Source organism: Stegostoma tigrinum, chromosome 39 (genome assembly GCF_030684315.1).
Source record: "Stegostoma tigrinum isolate sSteTig4 chromosome 39, sSteTig4.hap1, whole genome shotgun sequence".
Taxonomy (NCBI): Eukaryota; Metazoa; Chordata; class Chondrichthyes; order Orectolobiformes; family Stegostomatidae; genus Stegostoma; species Stegostoma tigrinum.
Genome location: NC_081392.1, coordinates 3105976 through 3133568, shown reverse-complemented (window position 1 = coordinate 3133568; position 27593 = coordinate 3105976). Strand labels below are relative to the sequence as shown.

At 43.0% G+C, this 27593-nt stretch overlaps 1 protein-coding gene across 1 annotated transcript in view; it reads left to right on the top strand.

The window, feature by feature from the left end:
* Positions 1 to 27593, top strand: part of zc3h4 (zinc finger CCCH-type containing 4) — a 75436-nt gene that overhangs the window by 28102 nt on the left and 19741 nt on the right. The window contains exons 5-10 of the mRNA XM_059641041.1: positions 7478 to 8025; positions 12643 to 12756; positions 17191 to 17304; positions 20460 to 20567; positions 24743 to 25095; positions 26694 to 27028. Of these exons, the coding sequence (XP_059497024.1) occupies positions 7478 to 8025; positions 12643 to 12756; positions 17191 to 17304; positions 20460 to 20567; positions 24743 to 25095; positions 26694 to 27028 (1572 nt within the window). The remainder of the gene's footprint in view (positions 1 to 7477; positions 8026 to 12642; positions 12757 to 17190; positions 17305 to 20459; positions 20568 to 24742; positions 25096 to 26693; positions 27029 to 27593) is intronic.

Below are 27593 nucleotides of genomic sequence, written 5' to 3'. Positions count from 1 at the left end.
TCCCAAGCTACAAGAATGGCTTCAATCTTGTATGTTCCATTAGGAATACTTTTTGTTAGCATATTCGTTTGTATGATAAAATTGGCTATCCGCTGAACCAAAATCATCCCATCTGTCCAATTGTGTATTTTTGGCTTCTTTCAATAATTTACCTTCTAATTTGTTTGTAGCCACTGAAGCATCTTGATCGTAAAGTCTTTAAATTTCCATGGAATTCCCAGGTCTTGTTATTGTCAAACTATGATCTTTGCAAAACAAGAAGCAAAAGAACTGTGGATGCTGGAAATCGGAAACAAAAAACACTGCAAGTCTCTTGGTATATGAGCAGAGAAACCAGGGTTAACTTTTTGGGTCCAGTGACCCTTCTTCAGAACAGTGTCCCTGGCAAGTCATGCTGCCTCCCTCAGGACTTCTGTTATAAGATGTCCCCCTCCTATGAGTAGAATTCCTTTCCCAAGTTCACAATTTTTTCCAAGGGCCATATTCATTTCCAGGTCTATTTTGAGAATTTTTACTGTATGTCCTGTTCTTACACATCTTTACCTCATTTTGCCAATTAAGGATATTACCCCTTGTCCCTCACCTAGCACATTTAAGCAGTGTTTGTACTTAGGCTGTCTTTCCCTACTCTTATAATGGTGACATTCCTTCATTCATTAGACCTTTCTGGCATGTATGTTACTTTTTTTGGGCCTACTTTTGGTTGTTTTCCTCTGGGACAGATAGCCTTGTCCTGTGTTTCTTTACCACCTTGCCCATTCTCAGTTGGCCATTCGTAGAACACAGAACAGTACAGCACATTATAGGCCCTTCAGCCCATGATGTTGTGCCAACCTACTATCCTACTTTAAGGTCAGACTAACCTGCATACCCTTCATTTTACTATTATCCATGTGCCTATCCAAGAGTTGCTTAAGTGCCCCTAATATATCTGACTCTGCTGCCACCGCTGGCAGTGCATTCCATGCACACACCACTCTCTGTGTAAAGAACCTACCTCTGACATTCCCCTATACTTCCTACAATCACCTTGAAATTATGTCCCCTTGTGATAGCCATTTCTGCCCTGGGAAAAAGTCCCTGGCTATCCACACTACCTATGCCTCTCATCATCTTGTACATCTCTATCAAGTCACCTCTCATCCTTCTTTGCTCCAGTGAAAAAAACTTTAGCTTCCTCACCCTTTCCTCATAAGACCTGCCTTCCAGTCCAGGCAGCATCCTGCTAAATCTCCTCTGCACCCACTCTAAAGTTTCCATATTCTTCCCACAATTAGGCAACCGGAACTGAACACAATATTCCAAGGGTGGTCTAACCAGGGTGTTATAGAGCTGCAGCGTAACCTCGCAGCTTTTGAACTCAATCCCCCACCAATGAAAGCTAACACACCATATGCCTCAGAAATAATAGGAACTGCAGATGCTGGAGAATCCGAGATAACAAGGTGTGGAGCTGGATGAACACAGCAGGCCAAGCAGCATCTTAGGAGCAGGAAAGCTGACGTTTTGGGCCAAGACCCTTCATCAGAAATGGGGGAGGGGAAGATGGGAAAATCTGAAATAATCGGGAAAGACGGGGAGGCAGATCGAAGATGGATAGAGGAGAAGATAGGTGGAGAGGAGACATACAAGTTAAAGAGGCGGGTATGGAACCAGTAAAGGTGAGTGTTGGTGGGGAGGTAGGGAGGAGTAGGTCAGTCCAGGGAGGGCGGACAGGTCAAGGGGGTGGGCTGAGGTTAGTAGGTAGGAAATGGGGGCCCAGCTTGAGGTGGGAGGAGGGAATAGGTGAGAGGAAGAACAGGTTAGGGAGGCACGGATGAGCTGGGCTGGTTCGGGATGCACTAGAGTGAGGGGAGATTTTGAAGCTTGTGAAGTCCACATTAATACCATTGGGCTGCAGGGTTCCCCAGCAGAATATGTGTTTTTGTTCCTGCGACCTTCAGGTGGCATCGTTGTGGCATTACAGGAGGCCCAGGATGGACGTGCCACCTAACGAATGGGAGGGGGAGTTGACATGATTCGTGACTGGGAGGTGCAGTTGTTTATTGCGAACCAAGTGTAGGTGTTGTGCAAAATGGTACCAAACCTTCCACTTGGTTTCCCCTGTGTAGAGGAGGCCACAACATGTAGAGTGGATGCAGTATACCACATTAGCAGATGTGCAGGTGAACATCTGGTTGATATGGAAAGTCTTCTCAGGGCCTGGGGTGGCGATGAGGGAGGAGGTGTGGGGGGCAGGTTTAGCACTTCCTGCAGATGCAGGGAAAAATGCCGGGTGTGGTGAGGCTGGCGGAGGAATGTGGAGCGGACAAGGGAGTCATGCAGAGAGTGGTCCCTCCGCAAAGCAGACAAGGGTGGGGAGGGAAAAATGTCTTTAGTGGTGGGGTTGGATTGCAGATGGTGGAAGTGTCGGAGGATGATGCATTGTATTCGGAGGTTGGTGGGGTGGTACATGAGGACAAGGGGGATTCTTTTTTGGTGGTTATTGCGCAGACGGGGTGTGAAGGATGAGTTGCGGGAAACGCGACAGAGACCTTCTGCCACCCACCTTCCTGTAAAAATGCCATCCCCTATTCCCAATTCCTTCGCCTCCGCCGTATCTGTTCCCAGGATGAGACATTCCTCTCCCGTGCATCTCAGATGTCCTCGTTTTTCAAGGCCCATCATATCCCCCCTGCAGTGGTCGAAAACGCCCTCGGCTGTGTCTCCCACATTTCCTGCAATTCATCCCTCACACCCCGTCCCCGCAATAACATTCAAAAGAGAATCCCCCTCATCCTCACATACGACCCCACCAACCTCCGGATCCAACGCATCATCCTCCAACACTTCCGCCACCTGCAATCTGACCCCACCACCATTTTTGCCACCCCATCCTTATCTGCTTTCCGGAAGGACCACTCTCTCCATGACTCCCTCGTCTGCTCCACACTCCCCCTCTAACCCCACCACACCCGGCACCTTTCCCTGCAACCGCAGCAATTGCTATACCTGCCCCCACACCTCGTCCCTCACCCCCATCCCAGGCCCCAGAAAGACTTTCCACATCATGCAGATGTTCACCTGCATACTTTCTAATGTGGTCTCAGAATCCTATCTGATAATTTGCCCACCATAGAAGTAAGACCGACTTGTCTGTAATTCCCAGGGTTATCCCTATTCCCTTTCTTGGACAATGGAATAACATTTGTTGCTCTCCAAGCATTTGGTACTACTCCAGTGGACAGTGAGGACGTAATGATCATTGCCAAAGGTGCAGCAATCTCTTCCTAGCTTCCTGTAGAAACCTTGGATATATCCCGTCTGGCCCAGGGGACTTATCTGTCGTCATGTTTTTCAAAATTTCTAGCTGATCCTTCTTCCCAATATTCCCAATTCCCTGTTCGAGCATATCAGCCTTTGTCACGCTGCCCTCACAAATGACAGGTTCCCTCTCACGAGTGCATACTGAGCAAAGTATTCATCAAGGACCTCCCTTACTGCTCCCACTCCAGGCACAAGTTCCTATGATCGGCCCTACCCTCACGCTGACCCTCCTCTTGTTCCTTAGATAAGTATAGAACGCCTTGGAGTTTTCCTTAATCCTACCCACCAAGGCTTTTTCATGCCCACTTCTAGCTCTTCTTAGTCCGTTCTTCAGTTCCTTTCTGGCTACCTTGTAACCCTCTAGAGCTCTGTCTGATCCTTGCTTCCTCAACCTGAAATAAGCTTTCTTCTTCCTCTTGACTAGATGTTCCACATGTCTTGTCAACCTAAGGTTCCTTCATCTTATCATCTATTACTTGCCACAGTGGGGCAAACGTATCGAGCACTCACAGCATGTGCTCCCTGAACAACCTCCACATTTCTGTTGTGTATTTCCCTGAGAATATCTGTTCTCAGTTTATGCTGCACAGTTCCTGACTAATATCATTGTAATTCTCCCTCCCCAAATTAAATACTTTTGCATACTGTCTGCTCCTAACTCTCCTCATGATTATAGAAAAGGTCAGGGAGTTGTGATCACTATCACCAAAATGCTCTCCCACTGAGAGATCTGACACCTGGCTTGGTTCGTTGCCAAACACCAAATCCAATATGGCCTCTCCTCTAGTTGACCTACCTACATACTGAGTCAGAAACCCTTCCTAGATACACCTGCTCCATCTAAACTATTTGCACTGAGGAGGTTCCAGTCTATATTAGGCAAGTTGAATTCACCCATGACAACAACCCTATTACTTCTGCACCTTTCCAAAATCTGCCTCCCAATCTGTTCCTCTGAGTTTCTCTTGCTACTGGGGGGGTTCTATAGCAAACTCCTAATAAAGTGACAGCTCCTTTCCTGTTGCTGACTTCCACCCATCTTGATTCAGTAGACAAACTGTCCTCAATGACCTCCCTTTCTGCAGCAGTGATCCTAACCCTGATTAGCAATGCCAGCCCCCCGCCTCTTTTACCTCCCTCCCTATTTCTTTTGAAACATCTGTACTCCAGAACATCCATCAACCATTCCTGCTGCTGTGATATCCAAGTCTCCATAATGGCCACAACAAGTACTGATCCATACTCTTAAGTTCATCACCCTTATTCCTGACACTTCTTGCATTAAAGTAGACACACTTCAACCCTTCACACTGACTGCAACTTTGCCCTGTCAACGTTCTGTCCTTCCTCACAGACTTTCTGTATGCTATATCTGCCTGTACACCAGCTATCCCGTCCTCTGATCCATAGCTCTGGTTCCCATACCCCACCAAACTAGTTTAAACCCTCCCAAAGAGCTCTTGCAAACCTTCCGCCCAGGATATTGGTGCCCCTGCAGTTCAGGTGCAACCCATCCTTCTTGTACAGGTCCAACCTTCCCCAGAAGGTATTCCAATGATCCACATATCTGAACTTCGCCCTCCTACACCAGCTTTGTAGCCACGTGTTCAGCTGCAGTCGCTGTCTATTCCTAGCCTCATTAGCCGGTGGCACCAGTAATAATCCTGAGATTACTACTCTGCTCAACCTACCTTTTAGCCTCCAACCTAACTCCCTATATTCACTTTTCAGGTGCTCATTCCTTTTCCTAGTATGTCATTGGTACCGATGTGTACCACGACTTCTAGCTGCTCACCCTGCCCCTTGAGAATCCTGTAGACACAATCAAAGACATCCCTGATCCTGGCACCAAGGAGGCAACATACCATTCCGAAGTCTTGTTTGCGACCACAGAATTTCCTGACTTTTTCCTAACTATTGAATCTCCTATCACTATCGCTCTCCTATTCTGCCCCATTCCCTTTGGAGCCACAGAGCCAGGCTGTGCCAGAGACCTGGCTGCTGTGGCTTTCCCCTGGTAGGTCCCCTCCCCCAACCCCCAACAGTATCCAAAGCGTTATACTTATTATTGAGAGGAACAGCCACAGGGGATCCCTGCACTGTCTGCCTGTCTGCCTGTTCCCTTTCCCTCATTTGACAGTGACTCAGCTACCCTTATCCTATAGCCTCCCTATAAATCCCCTCAGACCCCTGAATGATCTGGAGTTCCTCCAGCTCCAGTTCCCTAATGCAGTCTGTGAGGAGCTGGAGTTGGGTGTACTTCTCGCAGGTGAAGTCAGCAAGGATACTAGAGGTGGCCCTTACTACCCACATCCTACAAAAGGAGCATGCAACTGCTCTAGCTTCCATCCCCTCTGCTCTAAATTGCCAAAAGAGATAAGGAGGAAGAAAAAAAAACCCAAAAATCCTCACCTTACTGACTCTCCATGCGCTGTCTATTTTTTGTTGGAGGAGGAGGATGGGTAGGAGACACTATATGTGTAGTGTTATGGGTATGCCCACTGCCCAAATATATTAGTTCACTTACCCAGTAGACCCTGTGGCCAATTTGCTCCTGCTCAGCCTTTGCTCCACCTATTCACGAGGCAAGTATTTTATACACAAACTTACCTTCCTGGCTGTCCCCTGGCTTGCGCTGTCACGACTCCTGCAGAAATTGAGGCCGCCTATTCATGAGGCAAGTACTATATACACAAACTTACCTTCTCAGCTGCCCCCCTGGCAACTTCCATAATTTGATTGGAAAATGCTGACAATGTAATGTGTATGTGAAGTACATGATACATCAACAGTGTTTATTAACCTTGAGGAACACACCCAACTCGTTTAGTTGCTTTGTTGTAAAATTACTATTTTGCATTAACACGATTCCATTTTTTCTGCCTTTCTCGTTTGTATTATGCCACTTGCCTTGGATTAAAATTTATTTTTTATTGCCTTATGTGATGCTATAAGGCATGTTAAATTTCTTTGAAATCTCAGCCTTAATGAATCCCCTTCTTTGTGAAAGCTGGGTGTTGAAGTACTCAAGAAAAAGTGGAATTAATTGTAGTCCCATCCCATGTCAGTGGATGATCACTCATTACTAAATGAATTTTTAGACTTTTAGCGAAAACCTATTGATATGGATTGTGGCCCCAAGCATTTCTGCAAATTCTTTGCATGGACTGCCCATGCCAGAACAGACGTGAATTTAAACTATGTTGATCGAATAAAATTTTACAAAGCGTCTTATATCTCACCACATGATTTCTTTTACGCACACTATTACAGATTCATACAGCATGGAAACAGACCCTGCAGTTCAAACAGTCCGTGCCAACCATAATCCCAAACTAAACGAGGCCCTCCTGCGTGTGCTTGGTTTGTGTCCTCCAAATATTTCTTGTTCATGTGCTTACCTAAGTATCTTTTAAACATTATAACTACCCACATCCACCATTTCCTCTGGAAGTTCATTCCCCACTAGAACCACTCTCTGAGTAAAGAAAATTGTCCCTCCTGCCTCCTTTAAATCTTTCTCCTGTCACTTTAAAAATATACCCCCTAATCTTGAAACTCTAGGGAAAAGATACCTACTATTCACTTTATTTATATCCCTCATGATTGTATAAATGTTTTATAAAGTCATTCCTCAACCTGCTATCCTGCAGTGGAAAATGTCCCAGCCTATCCACCCTTTCTTCCTTATAACTCAAAACCTCCATTCCTGGTGATACCCTGGTAAATTTCTTCTGAAGTCTCTCCAGCTTAATAATACCCCAACCCTAGAAACGAGAGACCAGAACTATACACAGTACTCTACTAACATCCTGTATAGTCTCAACAAAATATCCCACCTCCTATACTGAGAGGTCTGAGCAATGAAGGCAAGCGTGCCCTTCATTGGAGTAATCATTACTGATAATAACAGTATTATGATGCAATGAAAACAAAAAGTGTGCAGAAACCCAACAGCTTTGGCAGCATCTTCAGACAGAGAAACAATTGATGTTTCGAATCCAATATGATACAACTTTGCAAGACTTTATTTTGCATTTCATTGCAGACATCATTACTCATTTAATAATTTGTCTATTATTATTCCAGTTTGTTTTCAGTGTGTTGTGTTCTTTTATGTTCTACCCTAACTTTATTTTCACTGAAATTCTATTGTTTCTGCTTTCTGCAGGTCCTGGTCGAGGTGGTGGTAGAGGACGCGGTATTCGAGGCAGAGGCGGCCGAGGAAGAGCTAGGGGACGGGGTGGAAGAGGAGGCAGAGGAGGAACACATGGCCAAGTACATGGACCACAAGGACATGCGTCGGGGCCAGGACATGGATCATCAGAACATGGACCTCCAGGACATGGGCCTGGGCCTGTGCATGGTCCCCAGGGACATGGTCCCCCAGGTCATGCGCAAGGATCAGGACCAGGACATGGGCCCCCTCCATGCCATGGCCCTGGGCCTGGTCATGGCCCTCCTCCATGCCATGGCCCCGGTCCAGGCCATGGACCGCCTCCTGGTCACAGTCCAGGTCCTGGACATGGACCTGGTTCTGGTCTTGGACCACCAGGACATGGGCCTGGTCCGGCGTATGGATCCCCTGGGCATGGACCTGGACCAGGGCCATCATATGGATCCCCTGGCCATGGACCTGGGCCAGGACACGGACCACCTGGACACATGATGGATCCCATGGGTGAATGTGACGATGATCTTTATGATGAAGATATGCAGGTAAGAGTAAAATCTGAAATTCCTTTTCTGAGAATTGATTATTACTTGATGTGCTGTTACCCCTAAAGAGCAGTGTAAATGTACATGTTGCTAAGTCATATAAAAAGTATTCAAGAAACAAAAAAGAAATCTTGTAAATATTGTAAAAAGATCTTTGTGTGTTATGTTCTGCTGCCTCTTATAACCAGATAGCAATGATCTGTAATGGCAGTGTTTTTCAACTTTGATTGTATTACTAATGCACACTTGCACATTTAGGTAGTTGGAACTTGTCCTGTGCCAATAATGAGCAGCTAAAAATTAGGCTCACGTGTTTACACGTTGTTTCTAATATCAACTTACTTCCACTTGTGAGATCTGACTTTTTTTAACGTTGATTTCATTAACAACTTGGATAAGAGTAATAACTCTTCTGGTATGAAGCAAATATACTAAGCTGCATATGACAGTTCTATAACTTACAATATTGGCACACTGATTGATTTGAGGTCATAATGCTCCATGCCTTGAGTACTGGATCTCATTGCTTTCCCAGTGGCGTGTACCAAATCCCAATGCAGATTTCTCATGGATTGACAGTTATATCTCACGAAGTGTAATCCATTGAGAAGACCAAATCTAATTAGCCATTTTTCAGCAAGAGAGAATGAAAAATGGCAAACGGATCACCCTGAGATTCCACTATCTGAGTAGGTATAAAGGAACAGATGTATTGGAATTGGCCATGTATTGACTTTCTTGTCCAGGAGTATAGTGGGCAATGTTAATTTGTTGTCTTAGATTTCACAGGACTTCAATACTTCCCTCTGAGCTGTTGTAGCTGCATGTCTGTTTAAAGCACAAAGAACAACTGACACAATCAGATCTGAATTTCGACATTGTACAGTGTAGAAGAGCACATTATCCTGTGGATCATGGATTTTAATCACTTGAAGACTTATCATTTTCACCGTGCTGGGTGATTTTATAATAATTTCTCTCTTCAGAATAAAGCCCTATCATTAACCACTGTATTTAAAATGTTGATGGCTTATACACCATTTCATTATGAAATGTAAAGTTGTTTACACCTTTCTTTTCTTACCTATCAAATGGTTCTTGCTTCCAAACCAGGACTTCTCCTATGGTTTGTGATAACTTTGAGCTGGTATAAGTAGCTTCACCTTCAAAACTTGCCCAATTCCATTGAAATTTGCAGGGAGTGGAGTGGGAACTGAAATTTTTCAATAGAGCCCACCACTTTAATCTATTCTGCTGAAAGTTTTTGGCAGTGTGAATGGGGCAGAAATCCTCGAATTGTTTTGGGCCTACCACTTTAATCTCTTTGCTAGGTGGAATAATTTCAGGCTATCAATTAAGCATAACCCTTACACATTCTTCATGTCCCTTAGTGTGACTTGTTGTTTGCAGTAATTTCTTAAATCAACCAGAAACTCTTCCATTTTGAGTAATTTTTCTCTTCACTTGTTTCTGACAACATGCTGGATGAGAAGCTCTGACATTTTCCATTCACTCTTTCCTCGCACATTTTTGTTACCTTCTGTTTTGGGTAGCCAAGATTTGGATTCTTTATCAGTTGCTGAGCAATACCTACACAGGTGCTGAGAAGCAAAGTGATAATGAGAAAGGCTGAGTCTGGTAGAGTAGATCGGGGAGAAAGTCAAATAGTGAAGGCTGACAAGAGCTTGGCAGAGAACAAGGTAAAACTGTAAATTAAGCTGTATTTATTTCAATGAAAAAGGTTTGACAGGTAAGGCAGATAAACTGAGGCATGGTTGAAAACATGAGACTGGGAATATCACATCCATTATAGAAACATGACTCAGGGATGGACAGGACTGACAGCTTAATATTCCAGGATATAGTTAGTATGGGAAGTATAAAAAGGGAGGCAAGGGAGGAGGGGAGTGGTGTTTTTGGTTAGGGATAACAGTATGGCTGTACTTAAGGAAAATATTCCTGGGAGATTGTCCAGTGAAGTTATTTGGATGGAACTGAGAAACAAGAAAGGAACAATCATCTTCTTGGGATTCCCTGAAATAGCCAGTGGGAAATTGGGAAGCAAATATATAAGGAGATCTCAGATATCTGTCAGAATAATAGGGTTGTAATGGTAGGGGATTTTAACTTGCGAAACATAGGCTGGGTCTGTCACAGTGTTAAGGGCTTGGATGGAGAGGAATTTGTTAAGATTGCACATGAAAACTTTTTTTAAAATTTGTGGATGTACCTACTGGAGAAGGATCAAAACCTGACCCTCTGCGGAAATAAGGCAGAGCAAGTGACTGATTTGTCAGTGGGGGAGCACTTTGGGACAGGTGATCAAAATTCTATTGGTTGTAAAATAGTTATGGAAAAGGATAGAACTGATCAAAACTAGAGTAAAGTCAATTTTGATGGTATTAGACAGGAACTTTCAAAAGTTGATTGGGGGAGGCTATTCACAGGTAAAGGGACAGTTGAGAATCGGAAGGCCTTTAAAAATGAGATAATGAGTTCAGAGATAGTATGTTCCTGTTAGTCTGAAAGGCAAGGCTGGTAGGAGTAGGGAATACTGGGTTACTAGAGAAATTGAAGCTTTGGTCAAGAAGAAGAAAGAGAGACATATGAGGTGTAGACAGCTGGGATCAAGTGAATCCCTAGAGGTGTATAAGGGCAGTAGGAGTATACTTAAGAGAGAAATCAGGAGGGCAAAAAGGTGCATGAGATAGCTTTGGCAGATAGGGTTAGGAGAGATTCTGTAATTATATTAAGGGCAAGAAGGTAACTAGGGTGAAAATAGGGGCCCTTAAAGATCAATGTGGCAGTTTATGTATGGAACAACAGGAGATATTTTGTGTCAGTAATTACTATGGTGAAGGACATGGAAGCTCAAGAACTTGGGGAAATAAATAGTGATGTCTTGAAAAGAATTCATTTTATTGAAGAGGAGGTGCTGGATCTCTTAAAATGCATAAATGTGGATAAATCCCTTGGACCTAATCAGGTGTTTTCCAGAACTTTGTAGGAAGCTAGGGAAGAGATTGCTGGGCTCCTTGCTGAGATATTTGTATCATTGACAACGGCAAGTGAGGTGCTGAAAGACTGGAGGTTGTCTAATGTGGTGCTGTTGTTTAAGTAAGCTATAAGGAAAAGCCAAGGAACAATAGGCAGAGCAGTAGATCTGTTATCTTATTTAGACTTCAGCAAAATGTTGGACAAGGTTCCGCACGGTAAGCTGGTTAGTAAAGCTAGGTCACATCGGATCCCTGGGGGAGCTGTCTAATTGGATACAGAGTTGGCTTGAAGGTAGGAAACAGGGTGATGGTAGAGGGTTGCTTTTCAGATGGGATGCCTGTGACCAGCAATGTGCCATAAGGAACAATGCTGAGTACATTGCTTTTCGTCATTTGTGTAAATGATTTGGATGTGAATATAGGAGGTATGGTGGGTAAGTTTGCAGATTACACCAAAATAGGTGGACAGCGAAGAAGATTACCTCAGAGTACAGTGGCGCCTTGATCAGATGAGCCATTGGGCTGAGGAGTGGAAGATGGAGTTTAATTTAGATAAATGTAAGGTGTCACATTTTGGTTATGCAAATTAGGGCATACTTGTATGGTTAGTGGTAGGGCTCTGGGCAGCATTGCTGAACAAAGAGACTTAGGGATGCAGGTACATAGCCCCATGAAAGTGGACTTGCAGGTAGACAGGGTGGTGAAGAAGACAATCGGCACTCTTGCCTTCATTGGTCAGAATATTGAGGATAGGAGTAGGGATGTCAGGATATTGGAAAGGCCTCTTTTAGAATACTGCATTCAATCCTGGCTGCCCGTCTGTAGGAAATATGTTGCTAAACTTGAGTGGGTACAGAAAACAACAAAGATGTTTCTAGCACTGGAGGGCTTGAGTTGTAGAGAGAGGCTGAATAGGCTGGGACTTTTTCCCCTGGAGCATTGGACGCCGAGGGATGGCCCTATTAAGATTTATAAAATCATGAGGGGCATGGATAGGGTGAGTAGCCAAGGTCTTTTTCCTAGAGCTGGGGAGTCCAAAACTAGAGGGCATAGGTTTTAAGGTGAGAAGGGAAGGACTGAAAAGGACCTGAAGGGTAACCTTTTCGTGCAGAGGATGTTGTCTGTATGGAATGAGTTGCAAGTGAAAGTGATGGAGGCAGGTATAAGTACAACATTTAAAAAGCATCTGGATGGGTATATAAATAGGAAGCGTTTAGAGGGAAATGAGCCAAAATGTGGCAAATGGGACGACGTCAGATTGGGATGTCTGTTTGGTGCGGACAGTTCAGACTGAAGGTCCTGTTTCCACGCTGTATGTGACAAAATGCAGCTTGGTATGTTCTCCAGGTAATGAAGTGTATGGGAGTATAAGATATTAATTTGTAATGGGAGTGCACGTCAAGCTATATCTTCATTTGGTAATAATGAATAATGACATAAAACCGTGTTTCTTAGGTTTTTGAGGTTTTTGATGTCAGTTATACTTCTGTTTTCTAATTCAGTTGTACACCAACCCTTGTTGCTTCTCAGATTTACACATATTTCTTTTTAACGTAACAATTGATTGTGTTGAACATGATGAAATCCCTCACTATCCTCCTGAACCTTTATGTTTTGCTAGGATTTTGGTGAAGCGATGCATAGAAGAAATGTACATGATCTTGGACATCAGCCGTGTGGAGAGAAGAAGGGGAAAGTACTCTGCAAGTTCTTTGTAGAGGGCAGATGCTCAAAGGTGAGGATATACATTTAAGAATTACAGCTCCTGTAACTATATTCATAGCTGAGTTAGTTCAGTTATTTTAACATGAACCAGAAACAGAATATGAAACTATATTGTATTAACCAAATTCACAGTAATCAAGCTGTTCATGTGCATTCACACACCAGATGCTTTAGCTGGGCCGGCAGCAGTGATTCAGAATAGAAATGCTATCTGAATATCCCCCTCTATGTTAGAGATGCAGGTATGAATTATAACATAAACTTCTATCCATAAACAATGGGTCAGTCATTCAACGCAGACTAGAAATGAAATCCAGTTTGTTAACCATATTTTCTGCCCAAAGTTAATATTTTAAAAGAATTTAAAATTTGCATACAGATATTAGTATGTTATGTAAGTAGTTGCATCTATTTGTTTCAAATTCAGTGTAATTCTAGAACCATGGCTAAAGTAAAACACCACTGTATTGGTGATTTTACTTGATTTTACCCTTCATTTTAAGTTGTTTGCATTTTGACTTGGAATAGGAAGGGTTTACAGGGATATGGGCCAAATGCTGGCAAATGGGACTAGATTACCTGAGGATTTCAGGTCAGCATGGACGAGTTGGACTGAAGGGTCTGTTTCCATGTTGTACAGCTCTGTGATTGTGACCATTAAATTATCATTGTTTGCCATGAAAACCCTTGTGGTTCTTTAAAACCTTATAAGAGATGTGCAGTGGGTAGCATCCCTCCCTCCCTCCTTTTGAGCCAGAATGACCCTTGTTCATGTCCAGTTGTAAGACTTGATTGTCACAGAGGTTTTGTGCATAAAGTGGCTACACAGGTTAAGTGCCAACCTGCGAATCCCTACAATGCATCTCAGATGGGGGATAAGACTAGGACAGTCTTCTTAACAGTCATGCTGGAGGAAGCCTTGGCATAGTGGTAACTTCACTGGATTAGTACCCTTGGCTGATGATCTGGGATCATGGGTTCATATCCTACCAAGGCAGCTGGTGGAATATAAATTCAGAGATAACACGGTGTGAAGCTGAACGAACACAGCAGGCCAAGCAGCATCAGAGGAGCAGGAAAGCTTGACATTTCGGGTCAGGACCCTTCTTCAGAAATGGGGGAGGGGAAGGGGATTCTGAAATAAATAGGGAAACAGGGGGAGGTGGATAGAAGATGGATAAAGGAGAAGATAGGGTGAGAGGAGAAGACAGGTCAAAGAGGTGGGGTTAGAGCCAGTGTAGGTGAGGAGTTAGAGGGACTAGGTCAGCCCAGGGAGGACGGACAGGCCGGCGGGGGGGATGTGGGATGAGGTTAGTGGGTAGGGGATGGGGGTGGGGCTTGAGGTGGGAAGAACGGTTAGGGAGGCAGGGACAAGCTGGGCTGGTTTTGGCATGTGGTTGGGGAAGGGGAGATTTTGAAGCTTGTGAAATACACATTGATAACTTTGCAGGCTGCAGAGTTCCCAAGCGAAATATGAGATGCTGTTCCTGCATCTTTCGGGTGGCGTCATTGTGGCAATGCAGGAGGCCCAGGAAGGACATGTCGTCCGAGGAGTGAGGGGGGGGAATTGAAATGGTTCACGACTGGGAGGTGTAGTTGTTTGTTGTGAACAGAGCGTAGGTGTTCCGCAAAGGGGTCCCCAAGCCTCCGTTTGGTTTCCCCGATGTAGAGGAGGCCACAATGAATACAGTATATTACATTGACAGATGTGCAGGAGAACATCTGTTTGACGTGAAAAGTCTTCCTAGGGCCTGGGATTGGGGTGAGGGGGGAGGTATAGGGACAGGTGTAGCACTTGCTTCGGTTGCAGAGAAAAGTGCCGGGGGTGGTGGGGCTGGACGGGAGTGTGGAGCGGTCAAGGGAGTCATAAAGAGAGTGGTCCCTCCGGAAAGCACATAAGGGTGGGGAGGGAAAAATGTCTTTGGTAGTAGGATCGGATTGCAGATAGCGGAAATATTGGTGGATGATGCGTTGGATTTGAAGGTTGGTCGGGTGGTACGTGAGGATTCTGTTTTGATTATTGTGAATAGCGGGTGTGAGGGATGAGTTGCGGGAAATGCAGGAGACATGGTCGAGGGCATTTTTGATCACTGTGGAGGGGAAGTTGCGGTTCTTGAAAAAAGAGGACATCTGGGATGTTCGGGAGTGGAATGCCTCATCTCGGGAGCAGATGCGGTGGAGGAGAAGGAATTGGGAATAGGGGATTGCATTTTTACAGGAAGGTGGGTAAGGGGAGGAATATTCTAGGTAGTTGATGGAGTCGGTAGGTTTAAAATGGATGTCGGTTTCCAGGTGGATGCCAGAGATGGAGACAGAGGTGTCCAGGAAGGAGAGAGAGGTGTCAGAGATGGTCCAGGTAAGCTTAAGGTTGGGGTGGAAGGTGTTAGTGAACTGGATAAATATAAATTCAGTTGTGTATGGAGTTAAAAGTTGAATTCAATAACGTGGACCATTGTCAATTTAGCAGGTCCAGCAATATCTGTAAAGAGGAAAAAGTATGAACATTTTGAGTCCAGTGACCCTTCTTCAGAACTGATAATAAGCAGGAAATGGTTATATTTATGTTGATGACGAAAGTAAAAGTGAGTGGATAGGTGGAGACTGAGCTCACAGGACAGAGAAAGTAAGTTAGGCAAGCACAAAGATTGTTGTTAATGAGACATGGAAGAAGAGAAGCTAACTAGGCAATAATAAGGGATATGTTTAGGTGCAAATGTGTTGGCAGTATTGAATGCAACCCATGTTATGACAAGGCCTAGGATGTGGGAAATAGGTAATGGACATAGAAGAAGGTGGTTGTTTTGTAATATTGTAGACTTGGGAATGAATCCTGAAGGCTCTCAGGTCTCCAAGCAACACATGAGGTGTTGCTTTTAAAGTTTGTGTTGAGCCTTGCTGCAGCATTGCAGCAGGCCTGAGACAGAAATGTTGGCTTGGGAACATGGTGGTGTGCTGAAAGCTTGGGTCATTTTTATGGACAGAACATAGGTGCTTTGCACCCAGTCTGTGTTCTGTCTCCCTAGTGTAGAGGAGACTGCATTTGAACAGTAAATACAGACTGAGTGAAGTTCAGGTAAGTCACTATTTAATCTGGAAGGTGCGACTGGGACCTTGGATAGTGAGGAGGGAGGAAGCAAATGGGCAAGTGTTGCACCGTTTGTGATTGCATAGAAATGTGCTGTGTTGGGAGTGGGGCAGGAGTTGACCAGGGTGTCCTGTAGGGGACTCATCTTGGAGGGGAGGGGAGGGGAGGGGAGGGAAATATATGTCTGTGGTGGCATACCGCTGAAGGTGATGGAAAAATGGTTTATGATCCTTTGGATGAGGAAGCTGTTGGTATGGTAAGTGAGGACCAAGGACATCCGGTCATTGTTGGGGGAGGTAAGAGAACGGGTGAGGGCAGATGTTTGGGAAACGAGTCAGGCACAACTAGTGACCCTGTTGACCATGGTAGTGGCAAGTCCTTGGTTAAGGAAAGAGATAGACATTTCTGAGGTCCCCCGAAAATGAGGCAAACCATCTCAACGGACCCCAGAGTTTAAAACCAGGTGGGAAAACACACCGACACTTTATCAGAGGCTTCACTGAGGAAGTTAGCCAGAATGATAACGAAACGTGTGCAAAACAAAACACCAGCTCGGCGAGCCAACCAACCTCAAGGTCCCCTTGTGGAAGCTGGCATCATAAGAACAGATATGGCAGCAACAGAGAAAGAAACGGAGAAGCTGGTTCACTAAAGTTGCTTCGGGAAGGAAAATCTGCTGTCTTTACCTCATCAGGCCTACACTTGAATTCAAAGCACAGGAATGTGGTTGACTCTTAAGTGCCTTCTGAAATAGCCTAGCAAGCTATTGAGTTGGATGAAACTGCTGTGATGTCTAAAAGGAATGAAGTCGGACTGACCACCTAGCATTGATCAAAGTACTGGAAATAAGAACAATAAACCCAGAGCCCTCAATTCTGCAAGTCCTTCTAGCTAGCATGTTGGAGATTCGTGCTAAAATTGGGAGATTTGTCTCTTGGTTAGTTGAGTGACAGCCTCACATTGTCTGTAAAGTATGATTTGGCAAATGTGACTATGTCCTCCAGTTACCATACCATCCCCAGGTTGTCACTTGTGATTGAAATTGTTCATGCTCATCCATAATGACTGAGCAACATTTGTTTAGCTTTCTATTTTTTCACCAATATGCATGTTGTGCAAAGCCATACTTCATCTTGTCTTTTAATATGATTTATTTGCAACTATGCACTGTCTGCATGACTGAAGACTTCAAAGTATATACCAATGAATAATCCTTGTTGCTTGACAAGATTCTGTAACTTTTAAACCTGACCTCAATTACCAATGTGTTTATTTTAAAAATTATTTGCCATATTTTGTTTTGCATAAATATGTTCAAACGAGTATGATGAAGAAATAATACTGCTCTCATTTTTACAGGGAGACCAGTGCAATTTCAGCCATGATCTCGGCCCACCGAGAAAGCGGGAGCTCTGCAGATTTTACTACAATGGATTCTGTGCGAAAGCAGAAAATTGTTTGTACATGCACAATATCCTTCTGTATTCTGACTTTGTGGTGGGGCTAAATTGATGGTACACCGCAGCTCAGTTCTGCTAAGAGGAGTGTAAACCATGTTGATGCAAGACCTAATCTTATACTGTCAAGATGAAGGTTTGTAGTTTAAAATCTGTAATTTCAGTGCAATATTAAGTTCTTTGATGGAACGTTTGATTCCTGGCACTGTTGATAATCTCGTTTTACCAATAATGTTTTGACAGAGTGTGCAATCCCGACTGTGCTACCAGCATGTTCCAAATTCACTTTCTAGGAGTGAAACTTTGCACATGCACGTTTTAATTTCACCACCACACCTTCACCTTAATTTTCTAAAACCTGGTTAATGGCAATTAATAGTTCCTATGCAGAGTGACTACTACAATTGTACAGGAAAGCAATTCTTTTTAAAAAAATATTGCAACTTTACGGGGTTTAAGCGCTTGCATAAACTTTTTTTTATTATTCATTTGTGGGATGTGGGCGTCGCTGCCCAGCTAGCATTTCTTGCCCATCCCCGATAGCCCTTGAGAAGGTGGTGGTGAGCTGCCTTTTTGAATCGCTGCAGTCCTCCTGCTGTAGGTTGACCCATAATGCTATTAGAGAGGGAATTCCAGTATTTTGACCCAGCAACAATGGCGATATATTTCAGGATGGTGAGTGACTTGGAGAGGAACTTGGAGGTGATGGTCTTCCCATATATCTGCTGCCCTTGTCCTTCTAGATAGAAGTGGCCATGGGTTTGGAAGGTGCTGTCTGAGGATTTTTGGTGAATTTCTCTGTAAATAGTTATGGTAAGTAGAGAATGTACACAAAAATAATTATTTTTTAAAAAGCTTCACTTTTTTAAATAATAAAGTTTAGTCTAAACTTTCGTTTTGTATGTAGTCTTAAATGAATTTCATGTATTTCCTTCAAGTATAGCCCTTCATTCCTGTAAACATTTTTATTTCAGCATTCAGTCACTCTTCAGACTCATCGTAGTTATGTTTATTAAGATTAGACTAAATTTGTGATTCTTTCTGACTTGTTCTAACACAACCCTCCAAGCTTCATCTGACAGCCCTGTAATCATTTGGCTAACTCCAGAATCGACTGTTGCTGAAGAGTGCCACTTTTTACATTATTATATGGAAGCAGCAGTTGTCTTTTCGAAGCATGAAAAGTGGTCTGTATTTCACCAATTCTGTACTTTTCAAAACTAACCATAATCTCAATTCCATACCATTCTGCCATGGCTGATATTCTATGAGCCAGCTTAAATGATTGCATTAACCCAAGATTACCCCAACTTAGATTCAAAGAGTCACACAGCGCAGCTACAGACCCTTTGATCCAACCTATCCGTGCTGACCATCATTCCAAACTAAACAAGTCCCACCTCCCTACACTTGGCCCATATCCCTCCAAACATTTCTTATGCGTGTACTTATCTAAATGCCTTTTAAACATTGTAACTGTACCTGCGTCCACCACTTCGTCTGGAAGGTCATTTCATACACAAACCACTCTGTGTAAAAAAATATTGCCCCGTGTGTCATTTTTAAATCTTTTTCCTCTCACCTTAAAAATATGCCCCCCTAGTCTTGAAATCTCCCACCCCACGGAACAGACATCTGCCATTCTCCTTATCTGTACTCTCACTAATTATAAATCTCTGTAAGGTACCCTCCAGGGAAGAAAGTAACAGACTATTCAGCCTCTCCTTATAACTCAAACCTTCCATTCCCAGCAACATCCTAGTAAGTTTCTTCTGAACTTTCTCCAGCTGAGTAATATCCTTTCTATAGCAGGGAGACCAGAACTGGACACAATACTCCAGAAGAGGCCACATCAATGTCCCATACAACCTCAGCATAACACTCCAATTCCCGTACTCAGAGGTCTGAGCAATGAAGGGAAGTGTGCTAAATGCCTTCTTAACCACCCTAACTATATGTGATGCAAACTTAAAAGAATTATGCACCTGAACCCTTGCGTGTCTGTTTTTCAGTGCTGCACAAAGCCCAACTTTTAATTGTATAAGCCTTGTCTTTCTTTGTTCTACCAAAATGCTTTACCTTCCCATTATCCAAATTAAACTCCATCTGCAGCTGTTCAGATCATTGACCCAATTGTTCAAGATCTCTTTGTAATCTTATATAACCTCTGACAGTGTTTCTCACCTGTTGAACCATGTCATATGCCACCCTCTCAGAACAGCCAATGTGCAAGCTTCCTCCTGTCAAATGACTGGACAAGCCAGTGTACAGTAGAATAAGAAATAATCATGCTGTATAGACAACAATTTGTCTCTGTTACAAAATGTAAATAAGGATGTATTATCACCACGGCAGCAGAATAATTTAAACTCCATTGCATGGTACATTACCTTTTATAAAATCTTGGTGTATCATTAGCCTGGCTGCAACTTGGGTGATGAGAGATCTACTTATGTAAATAAGTACAGGTGTATATTGAATGAAATTGATAATGTCTCCTTTCTTTTTCTGTATGCTGTTATCTGTTTTCTTCCGCGAGCCTTTTAATTGTTGAACAAATTGCCTCCTTACTGAGGTCTTTTAACATATTTAAGCTTGGTGTTTGCTTGTCAGTATTGCTCAATTTACTTCTCTTCTGCTATTTCCAACCTTGGTGCTCCGCACATTGGGTGTTGGTTGTTCAATTCAGTGCCACATTACAGTAATAACATCCAAAAGTCTTGATCTGACTCCAGAGTGGTGAGTTGTGATGTCACTTCTGATTGGTTATCTGATAGAGGTCAGGTTTAGCATCATACAAAACACATCTCCTCTGAGCTATCCAATAAAGGCTGAAAGTTCCTGAGGATCCTTAGAACTTTCTACATATTCATAAACTTAAGATTTTTTTCTGCCTAATTTGTACTTATCTAGAAATTTTTAATGTTTACTCTTGGCAAGTGTTTATGAGTATATGAATAAAGTTAATCCTAACTGCCTATAGTTTAGAAAGTAGTTTTGTAGTTATGGAATTAACAGAATCAATTCTTCTGAGTGGTCATTAACTTGTAAGTTATTTATTGATCTGTTTGAAAAATACAAAAGTAATTGATGAAATTTTTGTTGAGTTTCTATTCTTAAAAAAATCTGTTGCCTTTTCAAGAAAGTCATTGTCCTTAATATGCCTCACATGAATTCCCTTGTAAGTTCTTTCATACAACTGGAAATTGTTACCAAGGTGATGAGTGTAAATTCTCCCACAGACATCTAACTGAAGAAACCAGGGAGCTGCTGGACAAGGTAAAGCAAATTACAGATTTTCTTTCCCAGTTTTCTGCCTTTTTGTTAGCAGTCACTATCAGCAGGATATAGTTGCATCTAGTTGGTGGTAGCCTTTTGACACCTTGCTTTAGTCATTTCATTTGTGATTCCAGAACTTGTTTACAGATTATTTTATCGTTGGGCTGAAGGAGGTATGTTTGAATGTAATCCTGTTGTCTCAAATATTTGTATGTGAGCAGTTTTCAGCAGGTGGTTACTGGATAATTTTGGACCGCAGAAATCCTGGCTGATTTGTGAAATCATTATGACCGCCTAAATCAGCTCATATCACAGGTCGTAGATTAAACCAGGGGAATGTCAAATCTGCATTTGACAGCATGAATCACTACAGTAATTATTTCCCTTCAGTTCTTTTGGGAGCACTGAAACTGATAGACTTGAACTGTTCATTTCAGTGAATATAATTGTCAAATCATTGGCAGCCTAAATTACAACCTCGATGCAGGGAAATTGCTTGTCTTCAAAATAAGTTGCATTAAAGCCATTCCAGTCCGTGATTTTGGAGCTTCTTACATTGTGTTATTGCTTTTCTTACACATTCACAGTTTGAGAGTTTAATTTCATGCTATCAGAGCAGAGCAAAAAAGGAAGTCATTTATTCTGGAGATTCTGGAAAATTTGTCTGTTGAGGTGGCTCTCCTGACATGCACTGCAGCTGTGCAGCCTCATTTAATTCATGTTCTGCCACTGAAGTTGACCTTCATTACCAGGAGTCAATAAAATGGAACTTTACAAATCCCCAGAGGTTCATATCCGTAGATTAAATTATGGTCTTCCACTGTGCATAAGTTAGTTCTTTCCATTTGTTAGCAAAGTCCTGGTGTTGGCTGCACTCTTGGGAGTGTTGAACAGTGTCTACAAGTCTTTGCGAACAGTTAAATAATAAAAAGGTAACCAAAGAAAGGGTAGACCTGTTTATGGAGCAGAAAGGTGATCTTGCGAAGGCAGAATGGATGGCTGAGGTATGAAATGAGTAATTTCCAGATACCTGGATTAGTGAAGATGCAGTTGCCAGAAGGTGGTAGGCGGTACATTGGATATCATAAAATTGTGGAGAATGTAAAGAGAATTGTAGTGTAGTTGTAATGCCACTGAAATAGTTATTCGGAGACCCAGGTTCTGGGGACATGAGTTCAGATTCCACCATGGCATTAAAAAAGCTAATCTAATGTGTAAATATACATGTCCTTTATATACCTAATGTCCTTTCAGGAAGGACATATGTCGTCCTTACGTACTCTGGCCAACATGTAACTCTAGACCTGCAACAACAAAGCTGACTCTCAACTGCCATCTGAAATGGCCTAACAAGCCTGTTAATTCAATAGACAATAGACAATAGGTGCAGGAGTAGGCCATTCAGCCCTTCGAGCCAGCACCACCATTCATTATGATCATGGCTGATCATCCACAATCAGTATCCTGTTCCTGCCTTATCCCCATAACCCTTGATTCCACTATCGGTAAGAGCTCTATCCATCTCTTTCTTGAAAGTATCCAGAGACTTAGCCTCCACTGCCTTTTGGGGCAGAGCATCCAACGTATCCACCACTCTCTGGGTGAAGAAATTTTTCCTCAGCTCTGTTCTAAATGGCCTACCCCTTATTTTTAAACTGTGTCCTGGTTCTGGACTCACCCGTCAGCAGAAACATGCTTTCTGCCTCCAGAGTGTCCAATCCCTTAATAATCTTATACGTCTCAATCAGATCCCCTCTCATCCTTCTCTTTCAACATAATGATAGTCCCGCCATTCCGGGAATTAACCTTGTGAATCTCCGCTGCCCTCCCACAATAGCAAGAATGTCCTTCCTCAAATTTGGAGACCAAAAATGCACACAATAATCCAGGTGCGGTCTCACCAGGGCCCTGTACAGCTGCAGAAGGACCTCTTTGCTCCTATACTCAATTCAATGGCAATTAGGGATGAACCACCAAACAAAGCCACATAACGTGAATGGATTTGCAAAAAAACTGCAATATATAGAACAAAAAAAACTGCAACGTATAGAATGTCTCCAGATAGGATGCAAACTGAAAGAAAGTAAGGGTGTGAAATTCAGAGCCTCTGGTGCAAAGTTTGCAATGATATTCAGAAATTTAGTGAATAATAGGAGAATTGTAATAGATTACAGGGGAACATACATTGGTAAAAATGATGTGGAGAAATGTGAAGTGCTGCATTCTAGTAGAATGAATGAGGAAAGGCAATATGAACCAAATGGTACAACTTTATAGCAGGTCAAAAACAGATACACCTGCTCTGTATGTACACCATCTTTGAAGGCATAAAACATGCAAAGAAGGCTGTAATTAAAGTGCATGGGATTCTTTATTAATAGAAGCAAAGACAAGAAGAGTGGGAAGTTGTGCTAAATCTTTTCAAAGTGCTTATTCGGCCTCTGCTGTGATTAGATTAGATTCCCTACAGTGTGGAAACAGGGCCTTTGGCCCAACAAGTCCATACCGCCCCTTGGACCATCCCACCCAGACCCATCCCCCTATAACCCACACACCCCTGAACACTGGGCAATTTAGCATGACCAATCCACCTAACCTGCACATCTGTGGACCGGAGGAGGAAACCAGAGCACCTGGAGTAAACCCACGCAGACACGGGGAGAATGTGCAAACTCTAGCACAGACAGTTACCTGAGGCTGGAATTGAACCCGGGTCCCTGGCGCTGTGAGACTGCAGTGCTAACCACTGAGCCACCATGCTGCCCTGATATTGTTTGTTTCTGGTCATCACGCTTTATGAAGAGGGTTAAGACTTTGTTGATTGTACAGAAGAGATTTACTAGTGTAGACTATGAATGAACAGAGAAGATTAAGACAGGATTTAATAAAGGTGTTCAAAATCATGAGTTGTTTTAATAGAGCAAATAAATAGAAACTGTTTTCAGAGGCAGAGTGATTAATAATTAAGACATCAATTGAAAATGTTTCGCAGAAAGAACTATATGCAACATGAACATCTTTACACATCAATTTGTTATGATTTGAAATACATTACCTGAAAATGAGGTGGAATCTTCCAAAGGAAATTTAATTTGATAAATGGAAAATTCCAGGGATATGAAGAAAGAGCAGGGACATCGGACTAACTCATTATTTCTACCAAAGAACCAGCACAGACATAAGTCCGTAAGACATAGGAGTGGAAGTAAGGCCATTCGGCCCATCGAGTCCATTTTGCCATTTAATCATGGCTGATGGGCATTTCAACTCCACTTACCCGCCCTCTCCCCGTAAGCCTTAATTCCTTGCAAGTTCAAGAATTTATCAATCTCTACCTTGAAGACATTTAACGTCCCGGCCTCCACTGCGCTCCGTGGCAATGAATTCCACCAGCCCACCACTCTCTGGCTGAAGAAATGTCTCCTCATTTCTGTTCTAAATTGACCCCTTCTAATTCTAAGGCTGTGCCCACGGGTCCTAGTCTCCCCGCCTAACGGAAACAACTTGCCAGCATCCACCCTTTCTAAACCATGCATTATCTTGTAAGTTTCTATTAGATCTCCCCTCAACCTTCTAAACTCTAATGAATACAATCCCAGGATTAAAATCCCCCATTCCCCCACTGCATCCCAAAACCAGCCCAGCTTGTCCCCGCCTGCCTAACCTGTTCTTCCTCTCACCTATCCCCTCATCCTACCTCAAGCTGCCCCTCCATTTCCTACCTACTAACCTCATCCCACCTCCTTGACCTATCCATCCTCCGTGGACTGACGTCCCCTCCCCACCTATACTCTCCTCTCCACCTATCTTCTCCTCTATCCATCTTCGGTCCGCCTCCCCCTCTCTCCCTATTTATTTCAGAACCCTGTCCCCATCCCCCTCTCTGATGAAGGGTCTAGACCCGAAACGTCAGCTTTTGTGCTCCTGAGATGCGGCTTCGCCTGCTGTGTTCATCCACACTTTGTTATCTTGGATTCTCCAGCATCTGCAGTTCCCATTATCTCTGATCACAATCCCAGCATCCTCAGCTATTCATCGTTATGTTAGGCCTACCATTCCAGGGATCATCCGTGTGAATCTCCGCTGGACACATGATGGGCCATTCTCTGTGTTGTCTCAATTAATAATTCTATGAACTGTTCAATAAATTATTAATTTTTCTTCTTTCCAATCAGATGCTAGCCAGTGAAGCAGAAGCTGGGGCAGAGGATGAGAAGGAAGTGGAAGAACTGAAGAAACAGGGAATCACTCCCTTACCTAAGCCGCCACCTGGAGTTGGATTGTTACCCACACCACCTCGGCCTCCAATGCCACCTCCTTCGAACATGCCTAATGCTCCTCGGCCTCCCATGATGGGACCACCTCCGCCACCTGGTCCCCCACCACCTGGTCCCCCACCAATAGGTCCTCCGCCCCCAGGCCCTCCACCCCCTGGACCACCATGTCTTCCAGGCCAAAAGAAGATCCCCTCACTCTTTGAAATTGTTGTTCAACCCACTCCACACCTGGCACATAAAATGGGAATGAGGTAAATATTTTATGCCATATTCTTAAACTTTGACACAAGTCTATTTAACTTTCCTAGATGGTTGGTTTCCAGTGCAGAGTAACATCAACAGTGCAGTTCGATTCTTGAACCAGCTAAGGTCACCAGGAACGTCTAGCTTTCTCAGCCTCTCCTTTGCCTGAGGCATGATGACCCTCAGGTTAAATTTGCCACCCGTTATGTGTCTCTAATGAGACAGCAGGCTATGGTCTTCTGGGATTATGGCAGCTTTCACGTAGCATATATACTTGAGTAATGGTTGATAGCTCATCTAAAAATGAATCCTCACTTTTAGACAAAAAAAATCATTAATCTTTCAAATACTTCATGTATAGGTTGACCCACAACATTTAGCTCTATTTACTTGCTGTCCACTGGCCATTGATGTCACATGTGCCCTGATGCCAATCTACTCAATAGATTCATAGTGTGCCCCAACATCAAAAGTTCAGTTTTTCATGTCTCACCCTGTAATAAGAACATGGTACCAAGAAGGAATGGTAGATGCACAGGTGTGTTCAAACTTTGTTGTTGAATTTGCAAAGCAGGCAATAATTGTTCATCAGCTATAAACACAGAACAAAATAAGTATGTATATATATATAAATATATTAAAAATATTCTGCATAAATTGAAAATGTTTAAAAAGCTCGAGAATTCAGAGTATTGGAGGACATTGCATACTGGAGGAATCTCAACTTTGACAGAAGCCACAGAATAAAATACACAGCAGGGGAAAGTTGGAAGATGAAATCACAAAATAACTCAGTAAAAATCACCAGAATGGACTGTCAGTTTCTCATGTAAAAGTTGACCCCCTTATTTTTGACTAAAAATCTAGTCTTAGAAGCTCACCACTTATGAGTATGTATTGTACTAACTTTGTTGGTTGACCATTGTATCTGTTTATACTTAAAAACTAATGTTTACAGTTGCTCCAAATGCAAATATTTTGTATAGAGCTTTACAATGTGACTTTACCACATTTTGGTCCACTGTGAACTTGTTGTTTACATCCATGAACTTAAGGTGCACATAACACACAAAAATATGCACACATAATCCTGGATGAGATCAACCATTACTTAAGTATATATGGTATTTGAAAGCTACCATAGTCCTAGATGACCATAGACACATAGACTCATGTCATTCAAGAGAGGTGGTGCGATTCTCCTGAAGGTCATCCACCCTCAGCAGAGAGGAATAGGGCCTAGGTCTGAAACCCAGCCTTTCTGCTCCTCTGTTGCTGCTTGACCTGTTGTGTTCATCCAGCCCTACACCTTGTTTTCTCAGAATCCAATTAGGATTTGAAATTAAGGCAGAGTTGGTATAGTAAGCAAAAACAAATTCCTGGGCAAACTCAACAGGTCTTGCAACACAGGCAGAGAAAAAGCAAAGTTAACATTTTAAGTCCAGTGACTGACCTTTTTCAGAACTCAGTCGCTGTAACGTTTCATTTAATGCAAAAAGAATACAATTGTTCTCAAAGGATAATGTTGTAAAACAATTGCAATTGCAATCAAAAGCTAAGCATACGTTTTGGAATAAAACTTATTTTGTGTTCTTTTTCCACATAGGCCACGGTTCCCACCACCGCCCCCTGGATTCCCAGGGCCTCCAGGACCTCCTGGGCCACCAGGACCTCCCATGGGTCCAGGACCTGCTTCAGGTATGGGACCAGGTCCCATGCCTGGCCCAGTCCCTGGACCTATGCCAGGCTGTGGCCCAGAGGAGATGTCATTGGGCCCTGGAATGAATCCAGGACCACCAGTAGGATCAGGCCCTCCAATAGCACCATTCATGCAAGGAGATCCGGGAATGATGCCTCCTGCCCCTTCTGATCCCAGTTTCTATGATAACTACTATCAACAGCAGGGAGTGCAGATGGACCTTGGTCAAGATGGAGAGGAAGGTAGGACACAGGTTATGAACCTTGCCTTTTCCAGTCCAGGACATTGATGAATTCGAGCAAATATCCATTTTTATAGCACTTAAAGAAAACAACAATTGCGACAGAAAAGTACATTTACCTTAAAAGTTGGAAATTTGTTGCTTGAATACCGAGCTATAAATTAGTTTGTAGGAAACGCATTTTTGACATTCATGAAGCTAACATAAAAACCTAATAATATGCAATTAAAATGTGGAGCTGTCATCTTCAAAACATTTTCAAATGATATATTTAACAAGTGAAATTCTTTTTTTTTGAATGCATGGTTTTTAATTAGATGTCTCTTTTTATTTTAATGAAGTCATGAGATATTGTTTACCTTTGAAGGGGTCAGGCCCATCCAAATTAGGTACCACAAAAATCATATGCAGAGAGCAGTGCCAAAACTCTGCATGCTTAATTGGATAATATGCTTTAATTCAAGTAATACAGATATTAAAAGTTTCTGAATGTGCTGAATTTTCTAACCTGGCATGAGTGCTGACGAAAGGTGCACATGATTGACTATCAGAAGGGGAAGGAGTAA